Source organism: Columba livia, chromosome 1 (genome assembly GCF_036013475.1).
Source record: "Columba livia isolate bColLiv1 breed racing homer chromosome 1, bColLiv1.pat.W.v2, whole genome shotgun sequence".
In the NCBI taxonomy this organism is placed as follows: domain Eukaryota; kingdom Metazoa; phylum Chordata; class Aves; order Columbiformes; family Columbidae; genus Columba; species Columba livia.
In genome coordinates, this window is record NC_088602.1 from 33,646,868 (window position 1) to 33,667,701 (window position 20,834).

The 20,834-nt window shown below is 40.0% G+C and overlaps 1 protein-coding gene across 1 annotated transcript in view; it reads left to right on the forward strand.

Annotated features, from left to right (window-relative positions):
- EPSTI1 (epithelial stromal interaction 1) overlaps positions 1–18,573 on the forward strand; it is a 66,457-nt gene extending 47,884 nt beyond the window's left edge. Inside the window, exons 10-12 of the mRNA XM_005501795.3 lie at positions 387–492; positions 5,499–5,531; positions 6,877–18,573. Coding sequence (XP_005501852.2) covers positions 387–492; positions 5,499–5,519 — 127 coding nt within the window. The 3' untranslated portion in view covers positions 5,520–5,531; positions 6,877–18,573. The remainder of the gene's footprint in view (positions 1–386; positions 493–5,498; positions 5,532–6,876) is intronic.
- Positions 18,574–20,834: the final 2,261 nt, after the last annotated feature.

Genomic DNA, 20,834 nt, shown 5'->3' on the forward strand with positions numbered 1-20,834 from the left:
AGTACTTCTAGAAACTCTCCTTGGGTACTGAAGGCTGAAAAACTACCTCAGGTGAATTGTTGAAATAGCTCACCTCCTGGATGAGGTGGGTGGTGGTGTGCAGGTCCTCTTTCTGCAGGGAATTTTGGTGCATTTCTTACAGCAGCTGAGGTATACCTTTTAATTAAAACAGACTGATCACAGGATAAGGATGTACCTAGTGAAATGAAAGTACAATCCACACAGTTTCGTGCCACTCCATGGTTATTCAGCAGAGGCTTGAAAAACGTGGAAAGATGGGTATTGAACTGAGAAAAGGGAAAACCACTCAGAGAATGTTAAAATTCAAAAGTTTGTGAACTCCTCAGCTACGTTCAATCATTATTTATTTTTTGTTGTATTTTAAGGGTAAATAATGCCTTCCTGGACCGACTCCAGAACAAAACACAACATAATTGCAACAGCCAACCTGGATGTTCTGGGAGTCTGGACTACCTCAGTAACAGCGCCTGGGTAAGCTTTTTGGGTGCAAAATGCAAAAGCAATGAGATTGTTTGAAAGTTGACTTTTTTTTCCCAGATACTGTTATGTCCACGTGCGTTTAGCCTGCATGACAGAACTTACAATCCTGACTGGCTGCCTGCAGTAGCTTTTAAAAAGAAATCTTGTCATAAATATAGAAGCTGTTCAAATGGGAGGAGGGAGGAATAGCTGGTCTTGCAGCAGAACTTGGTTGCTTTGCATGCAAGGTACTGCAAGGAACCAAAATCCAAAGTACTTCCTTAAGTTCAAAACAATGGTAGTGAAATTATAAGGATTTTTTTGAAAGTCTTTAGATGAAAGATGTTTGGAAATGCTATAAATATTTTAATATGATATTGAAAGTGGAGGAAGAAAAATCTTATGAAAGGTACAGCTTTTAATTTTTTACTTCTATAGAATTATGACTAAGACTCAACTGCATTCAATTTAAAATACAAAATGTTTTTAGGGATTCTTTGAAGAAAAGATATCTTGATTATAGCCTGTTAAACACCTATTGAATCTTTTCAGCTGTCCTCATGAGGCATTAATGTGACTTATTTAGAATTACACTCTTCGTGTTAAAGAAAATATGTAGTATTCCCATCATGGAAATTTCCATTAGGTTGAAATTCCATTACTGAGAGGACCAAAGTGCAAAAATGGAAGATTTACAAAGACTGAATGGCAAAAGGATGAGAGTCAAAGAGAATTTAGTGAATGTGACAGTGTAGAGAAAGATGTTTAGCTGATAACCAGAAAAGCTTGAACTGGACTAGCTAGACTGTCTGGTGCAGATGTGTGTCTTGCCAGATGAATGCCTGGAAGACTTGGGTTCAAGCATCTACAAAGTCCAGGCATGATGAAGATGCAGGTATTCTTGCTGCTGGAGTTTGCCAGATACTGGAGCTGGAAAAAAAGTCTTAATCACTACAAGCTTTGGGCAAGCCCTGGCTTGTGGTGAAGGACTTGGGAACCTCAGACTGAGGCCGTCTTTGTGCATAGCAGTTCTCTCGGTCTTGCCAAGCAGGGGCAGGACCTTCCAGCTCGACATCCCATAAGGTCCGCAGGTTGCTGCTTGGAAAACCAGTTGGTTAGGGGCTTTACTAGTGGGGCCTGTTTATCATGTTCCAGGAAATCCAGGAATTCTTGGAAGCCAAACTACAGATGCCCAGACTAGTAAAAGAGTATGAGTAAGAGAGCACTCTGTGCAGCAGGTCTGAACCGTCTCCTGAAGGATGGCATGTCTTCAGACAGCAGAATTAGAGACTTCAGATAGGACAGAGCCAACTGATAACTAGTAAGTGGCAAATGGTAATGTCAGCTGAAAGGGGCCTGGTTAACAAAGGCAGCAAGGGCAGAAATTATTCCTTTTTCTTTAATTTTGTGTTCTTAATCCCAAGTGGTAAACCATTTCCTGATAAACTTGAAAGCAAGTCTGTGACACAGCCAAGATCCCCAATATTTCAACTCAAGTATCTCCATCAGAGCACCTGCTGTCACCACTGTAAACCATGTCATTGTGTGCAAGGGGATCAGGGTTTTGCCTGTACCTAGATGCCATATGTAATTTTCCACAGGGTAGGTGTTGGTACAACCAAACAAGTGCGCTCAGCCTAGGCACAGTCTTAACAACAGACAGCTCTGTGATGTACGCAGCCAACCTATACTTCTTTTTTAATATATGTATTTTCAAAGAATGCATAAACACAGATGCAATAAAACCCTGCATGTAGAAGTGATAAATTTCCTACTCTGATGTTTACTTAATGGCTCCCAAGGAACCTGCCTTCTGTTTGATAATGCTAGATTATCCATTTTTCCTTTATGCTATGATGTGAGATTAGAAGACTAAATAAAGCAGGAAAAGAGTAAACTATGAAAGAATATCTCATCATGGAAAGGAATTAAAAATAAGTACTGGTAACAAGAGCAAGAAAGAAACATATCTCTCAAAAGACAGGCTGGAGGCTGCAACCTCAGTGTCTTTGATTATGAGATTCTTCTCCCTTGCCTTGGGATTTTCAGAAAAAAAATTGAACTCCAGGTGGGGCTTACAAGTCACGTAGTCTGCATCATGATGTTTTACATTACAAGGGAGCTAATTGAAGCAGGTCAGACTCTATGCTAAGATTAAAAGAAATGAAAGAAGTTCCCAAAGTTAAGACCTGCAGGTAATTTTTGAGCTTGCTCTGTCTGTGCAGTGGCACCAAAGAGGAAATATTCATTCTCTTTGCCACTTCTTTTTGTCCTGATTGAACTCTTTATAGTCACAATGGTTTCTCACTTGCAGAAACTGAACATCATGCTGTGTTATTGATCTGCCTGCTGTATTTTTTGTTATTATTTCTATTAGCCTGCTTTCCTAAGGAAATGAAGTTTGTATGATCACACTGTCTACATGTAAAAAGGTTTTCAACCTGCTGGCCAATCTTAGCGAAATTTGAAAGGGAGTAAAAGTCTCAAAGATAATTAAATTTCTACACGTTTCCTGAAAAGCGGTGACTGGGCAGAAGAGGGACCCCAAGACAGTGCCCAGCTCTGAGGTGTGTTGGGAAGGACCTGGGCACTCCATGTGTTGTCCAGCTGCAGTCCTCCAGCTGACCAGCATGGGCACAGCTCCAGAGCAGCTGCAGCTCTGTCCTGGGGGCTAGGAGAGGCAAACGGGGACATGGATATCCCAGGGGACATGGAGAGGAGCAGAGGAACACAAATTTATTGTGTGTGTCTGGGCAAGTGGGAGGAGAGCAGTTGTATTGCCCAGTTCTCCATTAATCTATAGGAAGCCAGTTTCATTAATTTGTGTGCCCTCCAGATATCTTGCATTTTATTAGGAATATTTATGAGCTGTTGTTTCAAGAAGTATCTTCATGAAAGTAATCTTTTTCTCTCTCTTTGGTTATAAATGCCAGGACGCTCTCCGGGTGGTTGTGTGGTTTCTTTTTTTTAATGGGAAGACAAATTAATGAATTTCCATTTCTCTCTGTGAGCTACTTCACCCTTGAGAAACCACTGAGTCTTGTATGCTATTAAAAAGGTTTTGATGTCCTTTGTGCTGCCATTGTCTCTAACATAAGGATAAACCTTATAGGATAGGAGGGTAAAAAAACCCCCAAAACACACACTAAAAAAAAAACAGTTGTCATTTTGACATCTAAGTTTAATCAAGAAGATTAAATCCTTATATCCTTATTCTGCTGGGACCTATGACTGAGGTAGTATCTGTTCACTGTAATGGCACAAATGGTCGGTTTTATTTAAAAATGAAAATACTTCTATTTTTACAAAAGAATAACTTTAAAACAGTTGCACATTTTTATATTCACTCCCTTTCGGGTTTGCCCATGTTCAAGTTCAGAGGGATTTGCAGAGGCCAAATGCTAATGCATGGCAAGTCTGTAACAGAGCCCTTGTTTATTTTTTGCGTGGAAGTGGAGCACTGCCAAGGATGTTTTTGTCTATTCTGTTAATGGGGAGAGGTCACATTGTGAACATACGAAATTTATATATCTACTCTAATGAAATACTAGTTGTCTTGCTGAAACTCTCTGAGCTATAGTAAACCCAGAATCTAAAAGGCAGCATGATATATTGTACCTCCCCATTTCATGTCTTCATTACACCCAATGTCATGCATAAGAATGAGAAATGTTCTCTCAGGTGCTGACTCTGCTCTTTCAGTGGGTGCATAATTCCAGATATTTGTTCTGGGAAACAACTGTGCCCTGAATACACAGGTGCAGTGTGATGGGAAACCCCATCCTCTTCCTTTCCCATGTTCAGAACAGGAACTTCATGGATGCTGGATAAATCTGTTTTGAGGAAACATGATTTATGGATAAAAATATTTCATATAAATGTAGTTTGTAGGTTAGCACTCAGTTTTTGTAGCATGATCCATAGGAATGTTTCTTTGGAGTCTCAACCAGCACTTTATGCTATTTGCTACCAGTTTGAGAGGAAGAATGTCACAAAGTTTACTGTCAAAACGTAAGGTCTGTAAAGTTACAAGGCCATCATTCATGCCTCAGTTTCCCATGCACAATCAGTCTTTAATGCAGACTTTAGTGAACTTTTAGATGGGTACGGTTGCACTGAAAATGCTGGTTTCCTATCACAAAGACAAAGCTTTTGTTTAACATGGGAATATTGAGAATAAAATGTTTATGTAAGAAGGTTTCAGAGTGCGATCCACAAAGTTTTAATTGTGTGATCCATCTGTTTTAATAAAGAATGTGGTTTGCTAATGTAGCCTTAACCTGGTTAGTCTATGTACAGTCTGAGTTGGAAAGATTATTCATTTTTTTCCTAAAACTGGTTGGTTTTGTTGTTGGTTTTTTGTTTTTTGTTTTTATTTTCTTGTTTTTGTTGAGAGTAATGTGCTCATCTTTGCTGGCAGAATGATGGAAGAAAATAGGTAAAATACTCAGCGGAAGTATCAGCGTTGATGTAGGGACCTCAGATGAGAAAGTCCAAGGATGCTGCAGCTGAGTTCGATGACTTACCTCTGACAAGGCAGGCAAACAGCACATGCAGATGTGTTCTGCATGGCTCGGCTTTCAGCTAAATCATTCTTTCCTTTGAAAAAATCATCCTAAAAAAGAATAGTGAGAGTCTGGGGAGAAGCAGAAGAAACTTTTCACTCCTTCAAATTGTGTGAGATCAGGAAAAGATTGAGGCATCTGAAGATATTTGGAACACTTCTATATTGATTTTTCTCCAGCAAAAACAAGATATGTTTATCTCTTGAGTCAATACATCCTGCTATTCATATTGAATTCAAATCAAATAAATATTTATTGCTAGACCTGAAATCTTGTAGAAAGGTTTACTTGGGTTTTTTTAAGTGGAGTTTCAAAAGACAGGAAAGGGCACCAAGTAATCAAGGAAGTTCCACTCGACTGGGTAACCGTAATTCCTTGCATAAATATGTCAGTGTACTGTACCTTGTACATTGTACTGTACTAAGGCTTTTTTGTTGTTGTTCTTTAATCCAGGGGCCAAACTACTTAGAATAAAGGAGGAGAAAGGTAAGAATAATGACTTTGTTCATTCTTTTTAGTACCAGTGCTGGTATTAATGTAGCTTCATATTTGGCATTTCATTATGACAGCTTATCTGGCTTAAATTTCAAGTAATATGAGAGGGAATCTTAAAATAAATGCTTCCCAGCTAAAACTTCAGTACAGCAACATGCTCTGTGTCAGGTACTGTGGGTGGACAAACCTGGGCAGCTGAGGAATGTGGCTGGAAATGCAGGAGGCGACTCTGCAAACTTTCAGCGGTCTTCAGTGAAAACAGATGACGCTGTCTTGGGCTGCGTTCTTCCTGCTGTTATATAACCCATGAGCAAAAAGGGAGACTGTTCGCGTCAGTGGAGGCTGTCGGTAAAGCACCACTATTGAATTGGAGAAACGAGGCCTTTCTCTTTTCAAATGACCTTTCCATAAGGCCCACTGCACCTATATTATTTTCTGAAAGGGGTTCCCTACCCTAATCCCCAGTTCCAATAGAAAGATTTGTGCAGAGCCTTTACTTCTAGCCTTGGAGACTTTTGAAACAAGTTCAGGTACTGGCACATGTTATTCTTGCCTTGGGAGATGGCTTTGACATTATTTTTTGTGAAAGTTAAGATTTTATAAAGGAGAATTTTTTTAAATATCCAACTTAAAAAAGCCACTTGCTTTCAAGCCTTCTCCCACAAATGCAGGTATTCTGCGACTTTCTTCCTCATTTTCTGCACCAACAGTTATTTTAGTATTTTTGCAGCAGGACTGAATTCTGAAGACGGTATCTAAATAATATTGTTGGTCTCCCATGAGTCATCTTTTCAGTTTTATGAGGAATAAAATTGTTATTAAAAATTAACTCAAATTCACTAAAGAAATGAAAACAAGTAGATAAAGGCAGTTCCCCACAGGGCAAGAAATGGCCATCTTTTCCAGCCCACAATACTATTGGGTTTTGTAAACTGTGGACAACTGAAGGAGTTCAACGCATTGGATTCTTTGTTGTTTTTCACAATATCTACAATACCAATGATATATTTACATGTGAACTGTACAAGGATTTTGGAATAATTATGGAATAAGCTTTGTTTTACTTTTGTTTTGAAAACAACTCTCAGCTTGCTACATTAATATATTGTTCAAAGATTTATTATTGCCTCTGCAGATAATTAGGACACTTTGTGAATTAAATTTACAAAAAGATAGAAATCCCTTCATGAAGGCTTTACATAATTAAAAGCTAAAACCTGTGGAAGATAAGGGAGACTTTATTTTCCAGTGGACTTAATCCTAGAGAACTTGACTTTGATTTTTGTTTTTGCTGTAAAAGATAATTTTTAATTCTGTTTTCTCGCTCTTGTTACAGGGTATTGGAGAAATACTCACTTTTATCTGGTCTTGGCCAAATGACCTCGTAAAAGCTCTGAGAAAATGCTCTTTTATCATGGTGATTTTTTTTCCTTACCCTGACTTCAGCTTCACACCCACTTCATGAGCAGTCTGCAGAGACTGGTTTCTAGCTGTCATTATTCACGCGTATTTGAAGCAGCTGATTATGAAAGTCCTTTTTAATTTTTTATTAGTGAATGTGTCATTTTTTCAATAAATTGTTTTGCCTCTTGCAGAATGTAATTATCTCAGTCTTTGGGATCTCAGAAAAAGGAGAGAGTGGCTATAGAAGCTGCAGTAATAACTGTGTTTACTTTCTGCTGTGTACTAAGCCAAAAACATCTCTGAGACTTGAACTTAAAAAGCAGGTAGCGGGTTTTCTTTTGGGATGGGAAGGAGGGTGTTACTGGTTTGGGATTTTTGGTTTGTTTTGGTGGGAATTTTGTGGAATTGTTTTATTATTGTATTCGACAGCAGATGCTCAAGAAGCAACAGATGTGTGTATTGTGGACAGGATCTTTTAAATATATTAGTGAAAAATACAACACAAGAAATAAAACTTGAAGTAATATTGAAATTTATTTGGTCTCCCCCACATCTTTTGTGATATGATATACCAGTTTTTTGCTTTACTTGATTTAATTTGGTAATTTCTGTTACATGAGTGGAAAAAAATACTGCAAGGTTAGCTTTAGTTTCTTCCTTTCTTTTTTTTTAATCCTTCTAGTCTGATGAAATTTAATTTCTATCTCCCTGTTTCTGCAGATGACGACATTTTAATGCTTTCCAAAAGTCAGATGCATGACCAAGATATTTCTAATGGAAAAGAATGGTCCACAGTGTGTTAGGTAAACCATGCAGAAAATAAAAAAGTATCTGCAGCGTTTACAAGTACATCTTAGGCGAAGGTAAAGGTTTCATGAGGAGATTTTTTTCAGTGTGCAGGCATGTGACAATATTTTTCCATCACCCTTGCAATATGGGAATTTCCTAATGGATCACCTGAAGGTTTCTTCTGGCCCATGGATGTTATGTTTGCTTTCTCCTCTGGCACTCTGCAGTTGCCCTTGGCTCTCTCTGAGTCAGAGAATTACTCAAATATCTCATACTACTAGCTAGCTGATGTTAATGGAAAATGCTTGGTAATGCTCTGTGTTTGAGCCTTTTTTCAAAGTATCTGTCACTGGGAACATTCCTTGGGAAGACACAATGGCACTGTATTGCATAGGGTACTTGGCTGTGTTCTCAGACTGCTGCTTTGGAAATTAAATTCCCATGTCCTTCCAAGAACTCCCTCACCCAGCCTCCTTCAGTAGATATCAGGGCTGGGGCTAAATGTCTTCAGAGTGGGATGTATGTACATGCATGCACATATATTTTAAAGGAGATGTCTTTGCTTTAATCAGATCCTTGTATTGTACTCTAATCAAACTAAGACTTGTAGGTGATCTTTCTGAAGCAGTGAACCTGCAGCCTCTCTGCACTTGACACACGATACCTCTGCGCCCCACTGACAAACGCTGAGTGGGAGGAGAAGTCACTGTGGTCACTGACAAGTTAAAATTTGATGTGGTCATATTGCTGTGTTCCTATATCCAAAGAAAAATGAGAACTTTTTGTTAATATGCTACTTTCACATTCAGGAATAGTGACAGCAAGTCACCTTGAGTAACCTCTTCCATTATGTTTGTCTACTTTCTTTTAGCTGTCTTCAAAGATGAAACTTGATCCCAATCTTCAAAGTGCTTCCTCTTATCCACATTTCAATCTCTTATTTGAAATGCTCTCTACAAACTATTTCAGACATTAACTATTCCAGCCCTTTTTAATGGTGAAGTATCTGAATTTTTCCTGTCCTATCTTTCTGAACATAACAAAAAAAAAAAAAAAATCTATATGAACAGTGGCCCAGGAAATGTCTTTGAGAGCCATAGCCTGCAATGGAGATGATAACAAGTTACATGCATCCACAAATTGATGTTAGCAGGATGTCTGGAAAATACTGTTCTTATCAGTAAGCTTCCAGTATCTCAGAATTACCACTTCCCCACACACACATCCTGCCAAAACTTTAACTGAAAGCAAAAGGACGTTATGACATCTCTTGAAAGTGGTTATAATGAAGTGAATGGGCAATAGACTGGGAAAATGGCTTCATGTCTGTTGAGAGTTAGGAACTGATAGTTGGAGGTGTTTGCTATCTACCTGTTAGAGTAAACCTTTGATAAACGTTTTCAAATCCAAATAGGTTCTTCTAGTTATAACTTCCACCAACAGAATTAATTATCTATTATGAGGTGGCATAAAACCAGATTTTATTACTAAATAACAGTAAACAAAGATAAATTATTTTGTTTTGAAAATTGTTGTTGTCTCAATATAATCTACACTGATGATCTCCTTCCTATTTCAGAAACTAACCTTCCAACGGGGAGTGGTGTGGGGATGGAAGTTACAAGAGGGAGCCTCTTTGCTTTTTCATTGCTGAGATAAATTCATTTTAGCAAACTGACTAAACTATTATGATCAGCTACTCTGAATTACGATATAACTTGACAGCAAGATTCCTGTATTTGGATTTTATGGTCTACCTAAATTAGAAGCTACCTTCCTATGAAGAAATGCAATGTTCATTTAAGGACTTCCAGGACTGATGCTCCATTATGTACCTAAAAGTTGTTCCAATAGTTTAACTATCCCTGCTTTTAAAAATATCCACCTGACTCCTAGTTCAAACTTGCCAAGTTTCAGGTATCATTTATTCAATATTCTTAACCACTTCCCTGGTAAATTAAAGAGTTTTGTGCTCATGGGACTCTTTATTTTATTCAATCTGCATGTTTGGACAGCTTTATTCACTTTGCAATCCTTTCAGCATTTATTCTTAAAAATATCCCAGATTTACAAAAGCCTTAGATGCAATAGGACTCTTCTTTTTGGTATGTGCACCACTACTCAGATCCTGTGGCAGAATATTCTTAGCTACTAGGAAGGGAGCTAATCCATGGCTTACATTTTATGGTACTCGTCCATGTTCAGTTCATGCCTCTGCTTCAAGAAATCCAAATCCCTGTCTCCCGTCTTGGACAATATCTTAACCAGCGGGCTTTTGGGTAGTTCTCAGCACTCAGGCTGTGATGGCCCTTCTGCTTTATGCAAAAGAATAGAAACTCATGTGAAGTGAGAAGGCACATGGCTGTATCTAGCCAAGTGCTGAATGTTCCTGCTTGGCCCATGCCTTGACCCTACTCCCCATCGTAGTCTTCCCTAAGGGCTCCCTCACATAGCACCCTCACTCCTTTACACACTTTCAAATATTTGTTTTCTCTAGTGCTGCTCTGGGAATACGGGCTCTTTGTCAGAAATCCCTTTTTCTTCCACCTTTCCCTATTAGTCATGCCCCCTTTCTTGTTAAATCCCTCTACTACACCAGCTGCATTGAATCAGCTGCCTGTAATCCATGGATTCTTTTTCAGCACTCTTCCTTATCAACAGACTCTTTCTCTGCTGTATCTCATCAATGAACAAAAGGACAAAATACTATTGCTATGTGCTGCTTCACCTTTTTTATTTCGCAATCATTTGTCTCTTCTGGGAGGCACATGTGTTTTCCTGAGTCCTCTCTGCGTCCCTACTAATCCCATCCTTTCCCATCTTGATATGGGGCAGCATTAGGAAGAACATTGCCCATGGGTCAAGGGAGCTGATCCTTCCCCTCTGCTCAGCACTGGGGAGACACATCTGGAGTGCTGGGTCCAGTGTTCGGATCCTCAGTACAAGAAAGACATGGACATGCTGGAGTGAATTCAGCAAAGGGCCAAAAAGATGATGAAGGGACTGGATCATTTTTGACATGAGGGCAGACTGACAGAGCTGGGACTGTTCAGCCAGGAGAATATAAAACTCAGAGGGATCTTATCCATGTGGTAAATATTAGAAGAGAAAGAGTAAAGGGGATGGAGCCAGGCTCTTCTTGGTGCCCAATGACAGGACAAGAGGCAATGGACACAAGTTAAAATACAGAAAATGCTGTCTAAACAAACAACCCCATGTGTTGGTTGGTTGATTGTTTTTGTTCGTTTGTTTGTTGTTGTTGGTTGGTTTTGGTTTTGTGTTGTTTTTACTGAGAGTGATCAGGTTGCCCAGAGAGGCTGCTGAGTCCCCATCCTTCAACATATTCAAACTGGACAGTTCTGAGCAACCTGCTGTAGGTGATCCTGCTCGGAGCAAGGACTTTGTACTCGATTATCTCCAGAGGTGTCACTGAACCTCACCCACCCTGCAGTGATCTCCTAATCTGTCCATAGCTATTTTGATCTTCTGCTATCACTCTTCTTTCCTCAGCCTGCATTTTCCACTTTCAGGGCACAATTCAAGAAAGTGTTGTTTCATCCTGCAGACATAAACCAAAATGTTTGTGTCCCAATTAATTTTAACTTCTTCCAGTCCTTTTTTTAGATTTTATACCTTGTTTACTGCTTTTTTTAAGTTAATTTTTGAATAAGTAGCTTAAATCATTATCTCAAATTATTTCTTTTTGCCTAAATCTTGCAGCTGATCTTTTGCTTTCACCCTCCTTTCTTGTTAGCAACAGCCAGTCCTGGTCCTGCTGAGCTCTGCCCATGGTGGATCTCCTCCAGCTCTCTGCTTGCTCCCTTGGGCAGCTCTGGATGGCTCTGCAGGACCTTGGGCACCAGCATCAGTGCATGAGGGGTCTGAAATGCTCACTTCCCTCCCTCACCTGTGGAGGAGGAACATGTAGGTGTCTCCTGATAGCTGGAACAAATGCCTTCTTTCATTTGAGTCCCAGCAGTCATGGGCAAGTGCTCGGCAGGTGCTGACACTGTTAGTAGAGGAGGAGCATTTGCTGGGACCGGGTAGAAATACAGGCTTGAAGATGAGAGAGAATTCACTTGACTTTCTTCAGTCTGTCATTAAAGGCTTTCCAAATTTCAAACCACTCTAGAGATCTCATCTGAACTCTCTTGAGTCTGCCTTCATTGAAAAAGAGTGGGTTTTTTTTCTTGCCAACATAAATTCATATTTTATTTCCCTGTTCCTAGCTGTTTGATCTTTGCACCTAGTTCTTTAATTACAAGATGTCAAGCCCAGATTTTCCTGCTGTCTGGACCTCTCTCTAGAAGCTATCTTTTATCTCTCATTCTGTTAGTGGCAACCACGGCCTTTACCACTGATTTCTTTAGCCTTCCCTCCCAGTCCATGGACTCCCCTGAACTACATTTGGGTAAGAAAACCCTACCAGAAATGTTATTTTTGAAAGATCAATCTGTTTAGTATTTTATTTTAAAATCTCTCTAGTAAATTTTCAATTTGCTTACATAGACTTTGGAGTATGAATAGTTCTTTTTTTTTTTTTTTTTAATTATAAAGTCTTATGGCCTTATATAACTCTGCTATTTTAACAAATGAACATATTGTCAGACTAGTAATCTCACCAAAAATGCAGCTGATTTATCTTTAAAGTTTCATCTTTCATTAAACCATGTTGTCTGGTATTAATTATGCTGTTCACCCTTAATTCTGTATTGACCACATCCAATTTTGCCTTCCTGAGATTTTGCCCTGGCTAAGCATTAAATTGATAGACCTATAGTTACATTTTCAGCACATCATCCTTTTGATATATTGAAAAATTTGTTTCCTGTCTTCTCCGTTCAATCTTTTGGACAGTCACTGTATCTCAGAGGACTTACCCAGTATCCTACTTTGAAAACAGCAGTTTGACAGTCTCATCAGTCAATACATCTATAGCCAATGGCACAAGTTTTCTGCTTTGTTGATATTTGGTAACCCATGGCTTTAGTAAAGGACTAAAAAAATATATATTTCCCTGTTCTAAGCTGGAAATAGCCATCTGTCTGTTTCCCCCAAAATAAATAAGAATTTATTTTATTACCAGAAGTAAGGGTTTTGCGCTTTGCCTCCTCTTCGGCACAGTGTTTGTTATTGAGTCAATCTGTGGGGGTGGCAGACTTTCTATGCTGGTGCTCCTTGTCTTACATACTTTGGTCTCAGCCTGGAGTGGGGTTTTTCCCTGGAGGTAGGCACATAGCAGCAGTAGTCTCCAAAATGACCCTGGTCCCTTAGCAGGGGACATACTCCAGTGCCAGCAATTCCCAGACTCCTCTTGGGTTACAGCTGGTTCCAGAGGCTGTTTTCACAAGCCATGGTACATGACTAGTGACTGCTGGAGAAGCAGGGTAGCGCATTTTTTGTAACCTTTATTCTCACAGCAGATAAACTTTTAGTAGCCGCCCTCCATATTTACTCCACCAAGCAAAAGGTTAAGTCTTGGATTACAAAAGTGAAAACAAAGTTATAAAAAGAGGAAAATAAGAAATGCAGTCTTAGTGTGCTCCTGATACCAAAGCTGTATCTAATTGTCACTTCAAAGCTTTCAGTAATACTGTGGCCCAGCAGCCAAGAGGAAGTCAGCCAGGTCCACTCTTCACTACCATCCTCTCAGGTACAGCCAAAGGTTTTTCTGGTTTGTTCAATTGCATTTGTTCAACGCAAAGCCAAGAAAAGGCATTTCTCACATTTCCTCACTTTAAGGAATCTACACTTTGCTCCTTAATGTAGAGCACCCTGTGCTATTTCAGTTTTGTTCTGCTTTTGTGGAGAGACTCTATTGCTCTTGACTTTCTCTTAAAAAAAAAAAAAGAAGGTGCAAAAGGCCTATTGGAATGCTTGTATCTTTATTTGTATTTGTTTTCTTGATCTACACAACTGAATTGCTTCCTCCCTCTTCAGGCTGTTGTAGCACATCTTCAAGGTCAGCAATTTCTACCACAGCAGAGCAGAGACTGGAGTCTTCAGTCCTAGAAACTGGACTCTGTTTTATTCACATACCTGATCCAACCCCATATAAATAAAGCAAAAAGACTTGCTGTCATGAACTAATCTAGACCTTTTACTGGAGGTTAAGGTAAGTGGATTGCAACTGCAAAGCGGTAATGTATAGATTCACCTATTTTGTCCAGTATCTTTCTGACCTGAATAAAATGGCAAAAAAAACGCCAAACCCCAAATCCAAAAAACCCACAAAAACTCCAAACCCAGACCACAAAACCAAACCAAAATGAAACAACATTTTTTTTTTTATAGATAGATATAGATATAGATATCCAATTTATAGAATTGGATAGGCTGCTTTTTTTTTGTTTTGTTTTTTGGATTAGCCTTTATTTTACATGACTTTTCAGAAGTTCTGCAGTACCTTGTCACATTGGATCAATTCTAATGAATTCTCTGTTCTCTTGAACTTTTATGTTTTCTATAAGTGAGATCAAAACTCAAAGTGCCGACTGCTTTACTCTTTAAATCAATGTGTCTCTTGGCTCTCCTTGGGAAAAAAAAAGACTGTATGAAGCAGTGCTTCATTCTGCTTTCTCTGTTTAATCTGGGAAATAGCATTACTTGCTCTTTGTACCCTGGCAGTTTTCTCCAGCAGCAGGCAGTGGGAAATACTAAAACTGAAACAGGTTAAACTGGTAGGAAAGAAACCCAACCATAAAGATAAAATAATTTAATAAACTAATTCAATGTAATTATTGCCTTGCAAGCTGCAGCTCATTTTGACTTCACGTCAAGCACTGGGGTCTCCTGCAGGTTAGCTCTCTGGTGTCACAAAACGGACATGCGAAATGAACAGCGTTTCCAGTTTGGGGGTGGTTATGTGGGCTCATGATCAAGTACTGAAAATGAATGCTATTGCATTAACGTTTTGCAAAATCTATGATTCATAGAGGATATCTTTCTTACTGGTTCTGTTTTCAATTTCACATAGGTAACAGGAGTCTTTCTAGTGGTCTTTTAATGTTGTGAGGCAGAATAAACTGAAAAGGTAGGTGGAATACAAATATGGAAGTGGTACAAATAGATCACATATCACGTTTGTAGTTTGCACGTGGAGAGGAGAAGGGAACGTTAATTGGTCCTGCAGGAGCAGTTTATTTTCTGCTCCAAGAAGCATCTTTACTGAGGGAAGGATTCAGTTTTGTGAACTGTCTGGAGAGCAGATCTGTGGAGTAATCTTATAGGGGATCATTGACACCTAAGATGAATCAGCCTCTGAGGATATCTGTGTGTCTTTGCCGTCTGTGCATAGAACAGAGAACACACATGATCACCAGAGACCCTCCCTAATTTTTGAGTTACTTGAATCCCAAGTGTAACAGCCTAAGCACCAAGAAAAATTCTTTACTCACAGTATATTCCTATAGTTGCAACTATAGGGGTAATCCTGGGGCCTTTTAAAAAAATTGCTTTCACGAATAAACATAAGGTTTTCCACGAGGTTACAGTACTCCACACTTCAGTCTGTCAGTTATCACAAATCGGTCTTAAAGGCAAATACAGGGATCACAATTTAAAGTGAAGGCCTCGGTACTCATTGGTATCTCTCAGCTGCAATTTTATGTTGATATTTGTGGCAGTCTAAGCTTAAGGGTTGCTGAAGTGTCAGCTGAGATTAGAAGCCTATTGTGTAAGCACACAGTGCTGTGCATTCTGTTCACTGAGAGTCCCTGACCCCAAAAGGCCTTGTTTAAACAGGCAAGGCAGAGGGCAGGGGAAAAAGGAATATAATATATGAACAGAGTGATGGCTGGCAAACAATAAATACATTTTTAATTATTTAATTCTTCAGGAGTTCATTAGAGAGTATTAACTAAACAAAAGAAATAAGGGAAGGTGAAGAGGAATACGGGGTGGAAGAAGGGTGAGTTGTGTGGGGCAGAAATGAGCAGAGGAGCCTGTAGCTGAAGTGAAACAGTTGTGAAGGAAGTATGTGAGCAGGCAACCAGCTTAAAACCTTTTGTGGTCTCAGGAAGGTGGCATCTTCCTTAGAACTGCCTTCCATCAAGTCTATGTGGCTCGAGGGGTAGAAAGAAATTACTCTGGGGACAAAATCCGTTGAGAGAAATGGCTTAGGATATCACGGTTGTCCTAGAGCTGGAGGGGCAGCACTCAGTAGCTGTGGAGTGGGATTACCAGGAGGGAGCTCTGACTATGGCTGATTGGCATCTTTCTGTTTCTTCCCTTTCTGTGGCCTGCAGAGGGGCCTGTTTATGGGCCTTCATTCACATTCCAGCTAGGAGGCACCTAGGCAGGGTCAGGCCTTGAGAAGATGATGCGTTATGACTTTTTTGTTGCTAAAAACACTTTTCATTTCTGAGGCACCTTGCTTCACTCAGCTGCTGTTTGTCAAGCATCTGTTTGAAGGGGATGACATCGCACATAAATACCCAGTACCAGTACTGAGGTTTATGTCACTTGATACACTATTTCATCCTAGAGGCAGTATAGGCCACATAGGCCTCTAAGATTCCTTGAATCTGAAAGCATTTTAACTAAATATGTATGGTCAGATCATAAAGAGGGGTAAATCAGCATAGCTGCGGTGAAATTGGGTCCTTTAAACAACACATGAATTACAGATCTCGGTGCGAGCAATCCTGAGCAGCTGAGTCTCGTGCATTGTGAAGGAGCCTGCACAGCTGGCTCCGGGCAGGCTGGGGGGATTTGCAGGCACCCCCTATAGCAGATTGGGCTGGCAACAGACTTAATCCTGGGAATCCTTTCAGCAAGCTGCAGCCTATTGCTACCACACCTCTCTGTGCTTCCTAAACACACCAGCTGTGCATCTGCTGCTGGTGCCAATGCAGTGCGGCCATGCACATCCGTAAAGGAGATGTTGGAGATGCCTGGCAGGGTCAGCGATATGCCAAGTCACTGCCTGATCTGAGTTACGGCTAAAGCTCACAGATGAAGGCAGAGCCCGCTCACTCTGTTTAATTGCGAAAGGACATTAACTGCAGAGCTGCAAGGCCAAATATTTGGCTGTTATGTTCAACCCTTCCACATGTCAGGGAAAAAGGCCAGTAGGACTGCGTGCTAATGGCTCCCAGTAGCAATCAGTGAGTCTTTTCCTCGGACACTCACTTCCTAATGGATCAATGAACTCTTTTCCTACTCTAATAAAGTATGGTTAGCCTGTCAAAGGTGGTCTTCTGTGCCAAAGCCTAGTCAAATAGGTTCTACGAAGATTTTGTTAAACAATTTCCCCAAGCTCCCAGCAAATGGTTGATCATTCGTTCACCAAAGGTTACATTCTTCAAGTGCCAGTAAAAGTCTACCATAAGCTTTTATAATGAACTTCGGTATTGAGTAACCCTCAGTCCCACTTTCTCTGTTACCTGGCCTTGCACATGTATGGATCAGACCCAGCCTGCTCTGGGGTGCCCATGTCTGTTGCTAGGAATAGATCATGCTGGAATTTATTAATCTGCTTTGCTGAGCTCTGCCACCCTGGTCAGCACTGCAGCATTAGTTGTGTTCACTTAGTTCTTCCACCTCTTATTGACTGATGATTACATCTGAGCAGCGGGGACTGGTGAGTCATCAAAGGGTATAAATTCCAGGCTCTGTTTAAATGTTAAAAAGGTGGTAAATGCATGAAATATGAACTGCTAAAATCTCCTGCAGTTGGGAAAGCAGTATGTTATAAACAGAATTTATTTTCAATATATTAAAAATTTCTTGAGTATTCCTCTGCTATGAGGCACTGTGTTCTTATTGTGCTGTAATTAAAATGAATGCTTCAAAAATGCCATCCCCCAGGCTGACAATAATGACAGTGGAAACAGATGAGGAAAATAAAAGTTAATGAAACTGGACCAGAGTTAAGAGATGTCACAAAACTGACTTTATTCCATATGTGCACAAGTTCCATTTAGAAATATATAATAGTAAGCATATAATTATTATTACAGTCATAAATTAATCTTTACTGGCAGTGAATGGTTCATGATTGGTTACTCAGAGTTTAGCACCAAGCATACAGCTTGCCAAAACATTTCAGCTCAGGAACAACAATCTTCAAAAGATGACAGTGACAAATAATCCCACACTTTTAGTCCAAAAGGTCTTTGGATGCAGCTCTGTGATCTTTTGAGGGGCACCTCAAGACAGCTTTCCTGTGGAAGCACAGGCCTGGGTGCCCCGCAGGGCTCCTCTCATAGCGCAGGGGAGGCTGCACATTCAAATGTGCCCATGGCATTGGCATCAATTCTGTTGCCAGCCCGCTCTGCCATCGGGGTGGCTGGAAGGCATCTGAATGTCTGGGAGCTGAGGAAGGCAGGGAGCACTGTGTGTGCCTGCCTGCTTTTTAAAAACAAACAAAAAAAAAAGGAGAGGGAGAAAAAACACAACAAAAAAGTGTGTTGATTCACTCTTTGGCCAGGGATTAACTTTCAGTATTAATTCTTAGTTTGATCACCAGCACAAAGACCTAGCTGCCTTTGTTGTGGGGCTCTGAAAACATGCACAAATGCAGCAGAGTAATGAATGTTTAACCCAACCTGGCACAAAGAGCGATTCTGTCTTAAAACTGTGAAAGACAGGCACTGGATGTATGACCAGGAAAACCTGTCTCAAAACATCTTTGTCTTGGAGTAAAAGAACCAGCAGGGACCAATACCAGAAGAGATACAAAAAATCATGAAAAAACCCCAAACAAAACAAAAAAAAAACCCCAAACATGAAACCACATTTGACTAGTTATAAGATCAAGGTGTAAAACCACCTGAAATAATGAAAGTAGCAGATTCTTATGTTCTGTGATCTCAATAAAATGCGTATAAGAAACAAATGCACTTCCTACCTAATGACAGGAGCTAGGGAAATAGTATATTGAATCTTTCAAGGAAGTCCTGAAATAAAACAAAGAACTGAAACTCATAATAAGGTAAATGAAAGAGAAAGGAGCCAACATGAGCAGGTAGAGAGAGATGGAAATTAAACGCCAGTCAGGCCTTTAATAGCAAGATCTATTAACAGGATTAGGGCATGATGTACAACTCAGAGCTATTGCAAGACTTTCTTCCACATCCTGGGAGACAAAACTTCATGCTGAGGCCCATCTTTGGAAGAAGTCTTGTAAAAATGATTGCACTGGAAAGAAGTTGGTCAGAAGGCCTATATACTTTCATGAGGCATTTATCCATCTTGTTTTACTGACCCATAGCATCAACTAGTAAAAGTAAAGTTGTTTACTAAGTGCTGTGGTGTGGTTTTAAAATGTTATAGAAAGCTTTACAAACTCTACTGATTTCTATGTGACTTACAGGAGAACAAGAGTCAAAGAATAAAGGAAGAAGGAAATCACTGGAAGAGATAGAACTGACATTTATATTGGTAGCAAAGGACTCATACCCAAGTGCAGTATGGAAATTACATCACTAAGCTGGGACAGTGTAGCAGAAGGTTTTTCCTCTACAGGAAAGCTTAAATGTCCACACCTACTTTTACTAGTGTGTCAATTAACGTACAAACTGTATTGCAGAATAATGACATGTGATGACATCCACAAATCCCAGTCTGGTCACATGGAATTATCCTAATTTCTTCACTCCATAACAGAAATACACGTGTAAAAAGGAGGAGATGGAGTTACTTTGCTATTGCCAAGTAAAGCAGCAGTGCAGGCGAAAGCGAGAATTATAAGTAATGAAATAGATAATATACCACCAGGAAAACAAATAACAAATGCCTTATCCTTACCATGGAAGAGAAAAATCTAAAATAAAAGAGCTCACTGATTTGACATGACTTCTGCAAGGTGAAACTCAGCTTACCACAATGATAGTAAACAGCAGTCATAGATAAGCTTTTTCTATAATGAGCCTGAGGAGCAAGGCTCTTAACTGATAATTGCTTCTTGCATACATATTATTCTGATTGTGGACAATACTTTTATCTCTGCTAAATTCTTCCATGAAAACAGAAAGCTGCTCCCCTGACCTGTCACTTGAAGAACTTTTCATCATTGTGGGCTTTTTTATCACAGTATCACAGTATATTTGGGATTGGAAGGGACCTCAAAAGATCATCTAGTCCAATCCCCCTGCTGGAGCAGGAACATGTCCAGGTGGGTTTTGAATGTCTCCATTGTTATGCTGAGATTTATGATGGTTTCAGTAGAAAATGTAAATTTCAATTTTCTGCTTCTCCAAAATCTTCATTTTCCATGTCTTTCTACCTAGTCCACAGTGAGCATTCTGCTTCTAAAACCAAAACACATAGATCTGACCTAGTTACCCTTGGCTCCTTTTAGAATTATAGAATAGTTTGGGTTGGAAGGGACCTTCAAAGGTCATTTAGTCCAACCCCCCTAAAATGGGCAGGGGCATCTTCAACTAGATCATGTTGCTCAGAGCCCCGTCCAGCCTGGCCTGGAATGTCTCCAGGGATGGAGCATCTACCACCTCTCTGAGCGACCTTTTCCTGTAATTTAACACACTCATTGTAGAAAATTTCTTCCTCATGTCTAACCGGAATCTCCCCTTTTTAATTTAAACCATTACTCCTTGTCCTGTTATAACACGCCCTTCTAAAAAGTCTGTCTCCATCTTTCTTATAGGCCCCTTTCAAGTACTGAAAGGCCACAAGAGGGTCTCCTTGTAGCCTTCTCCAGGCTGAACAACCCCAACTCTCTCAGCCTGTCCTTGCAGCAGAGCCGTTCCAGCCCTTTGATCATTTTCTTGTCCCTCTTCTGGCCTCTTCCCAACAGGTCCATGTCTTTCCTGTTCTGAGGGCTCCAGAGCTGGAAACAGACTCCAGGTGGGGTCTCACCAGAGCAGAGCAGAGGAGCAGAATCACCTACTTACTTTTGGTGTAGTAAAACAGGTATCTCTGTTGGGTGATGGACCTTATCCTAAGGTAAGTTTCTAATGTAGGTCATTTTAATTTATTTTTGGAGGACCATCTCTCTTCATTGGCTACAAAAGGAGTCTCCTGGGATTAGCTCAGCACTAGCTGTCCACTGGTAAAAGCAGGCTGACTTGCATCCCTTGAAAATGATGAGACCTTGATATTCCTCTGTGGGTTGCAGGTCAATGGAGCATGATGAAA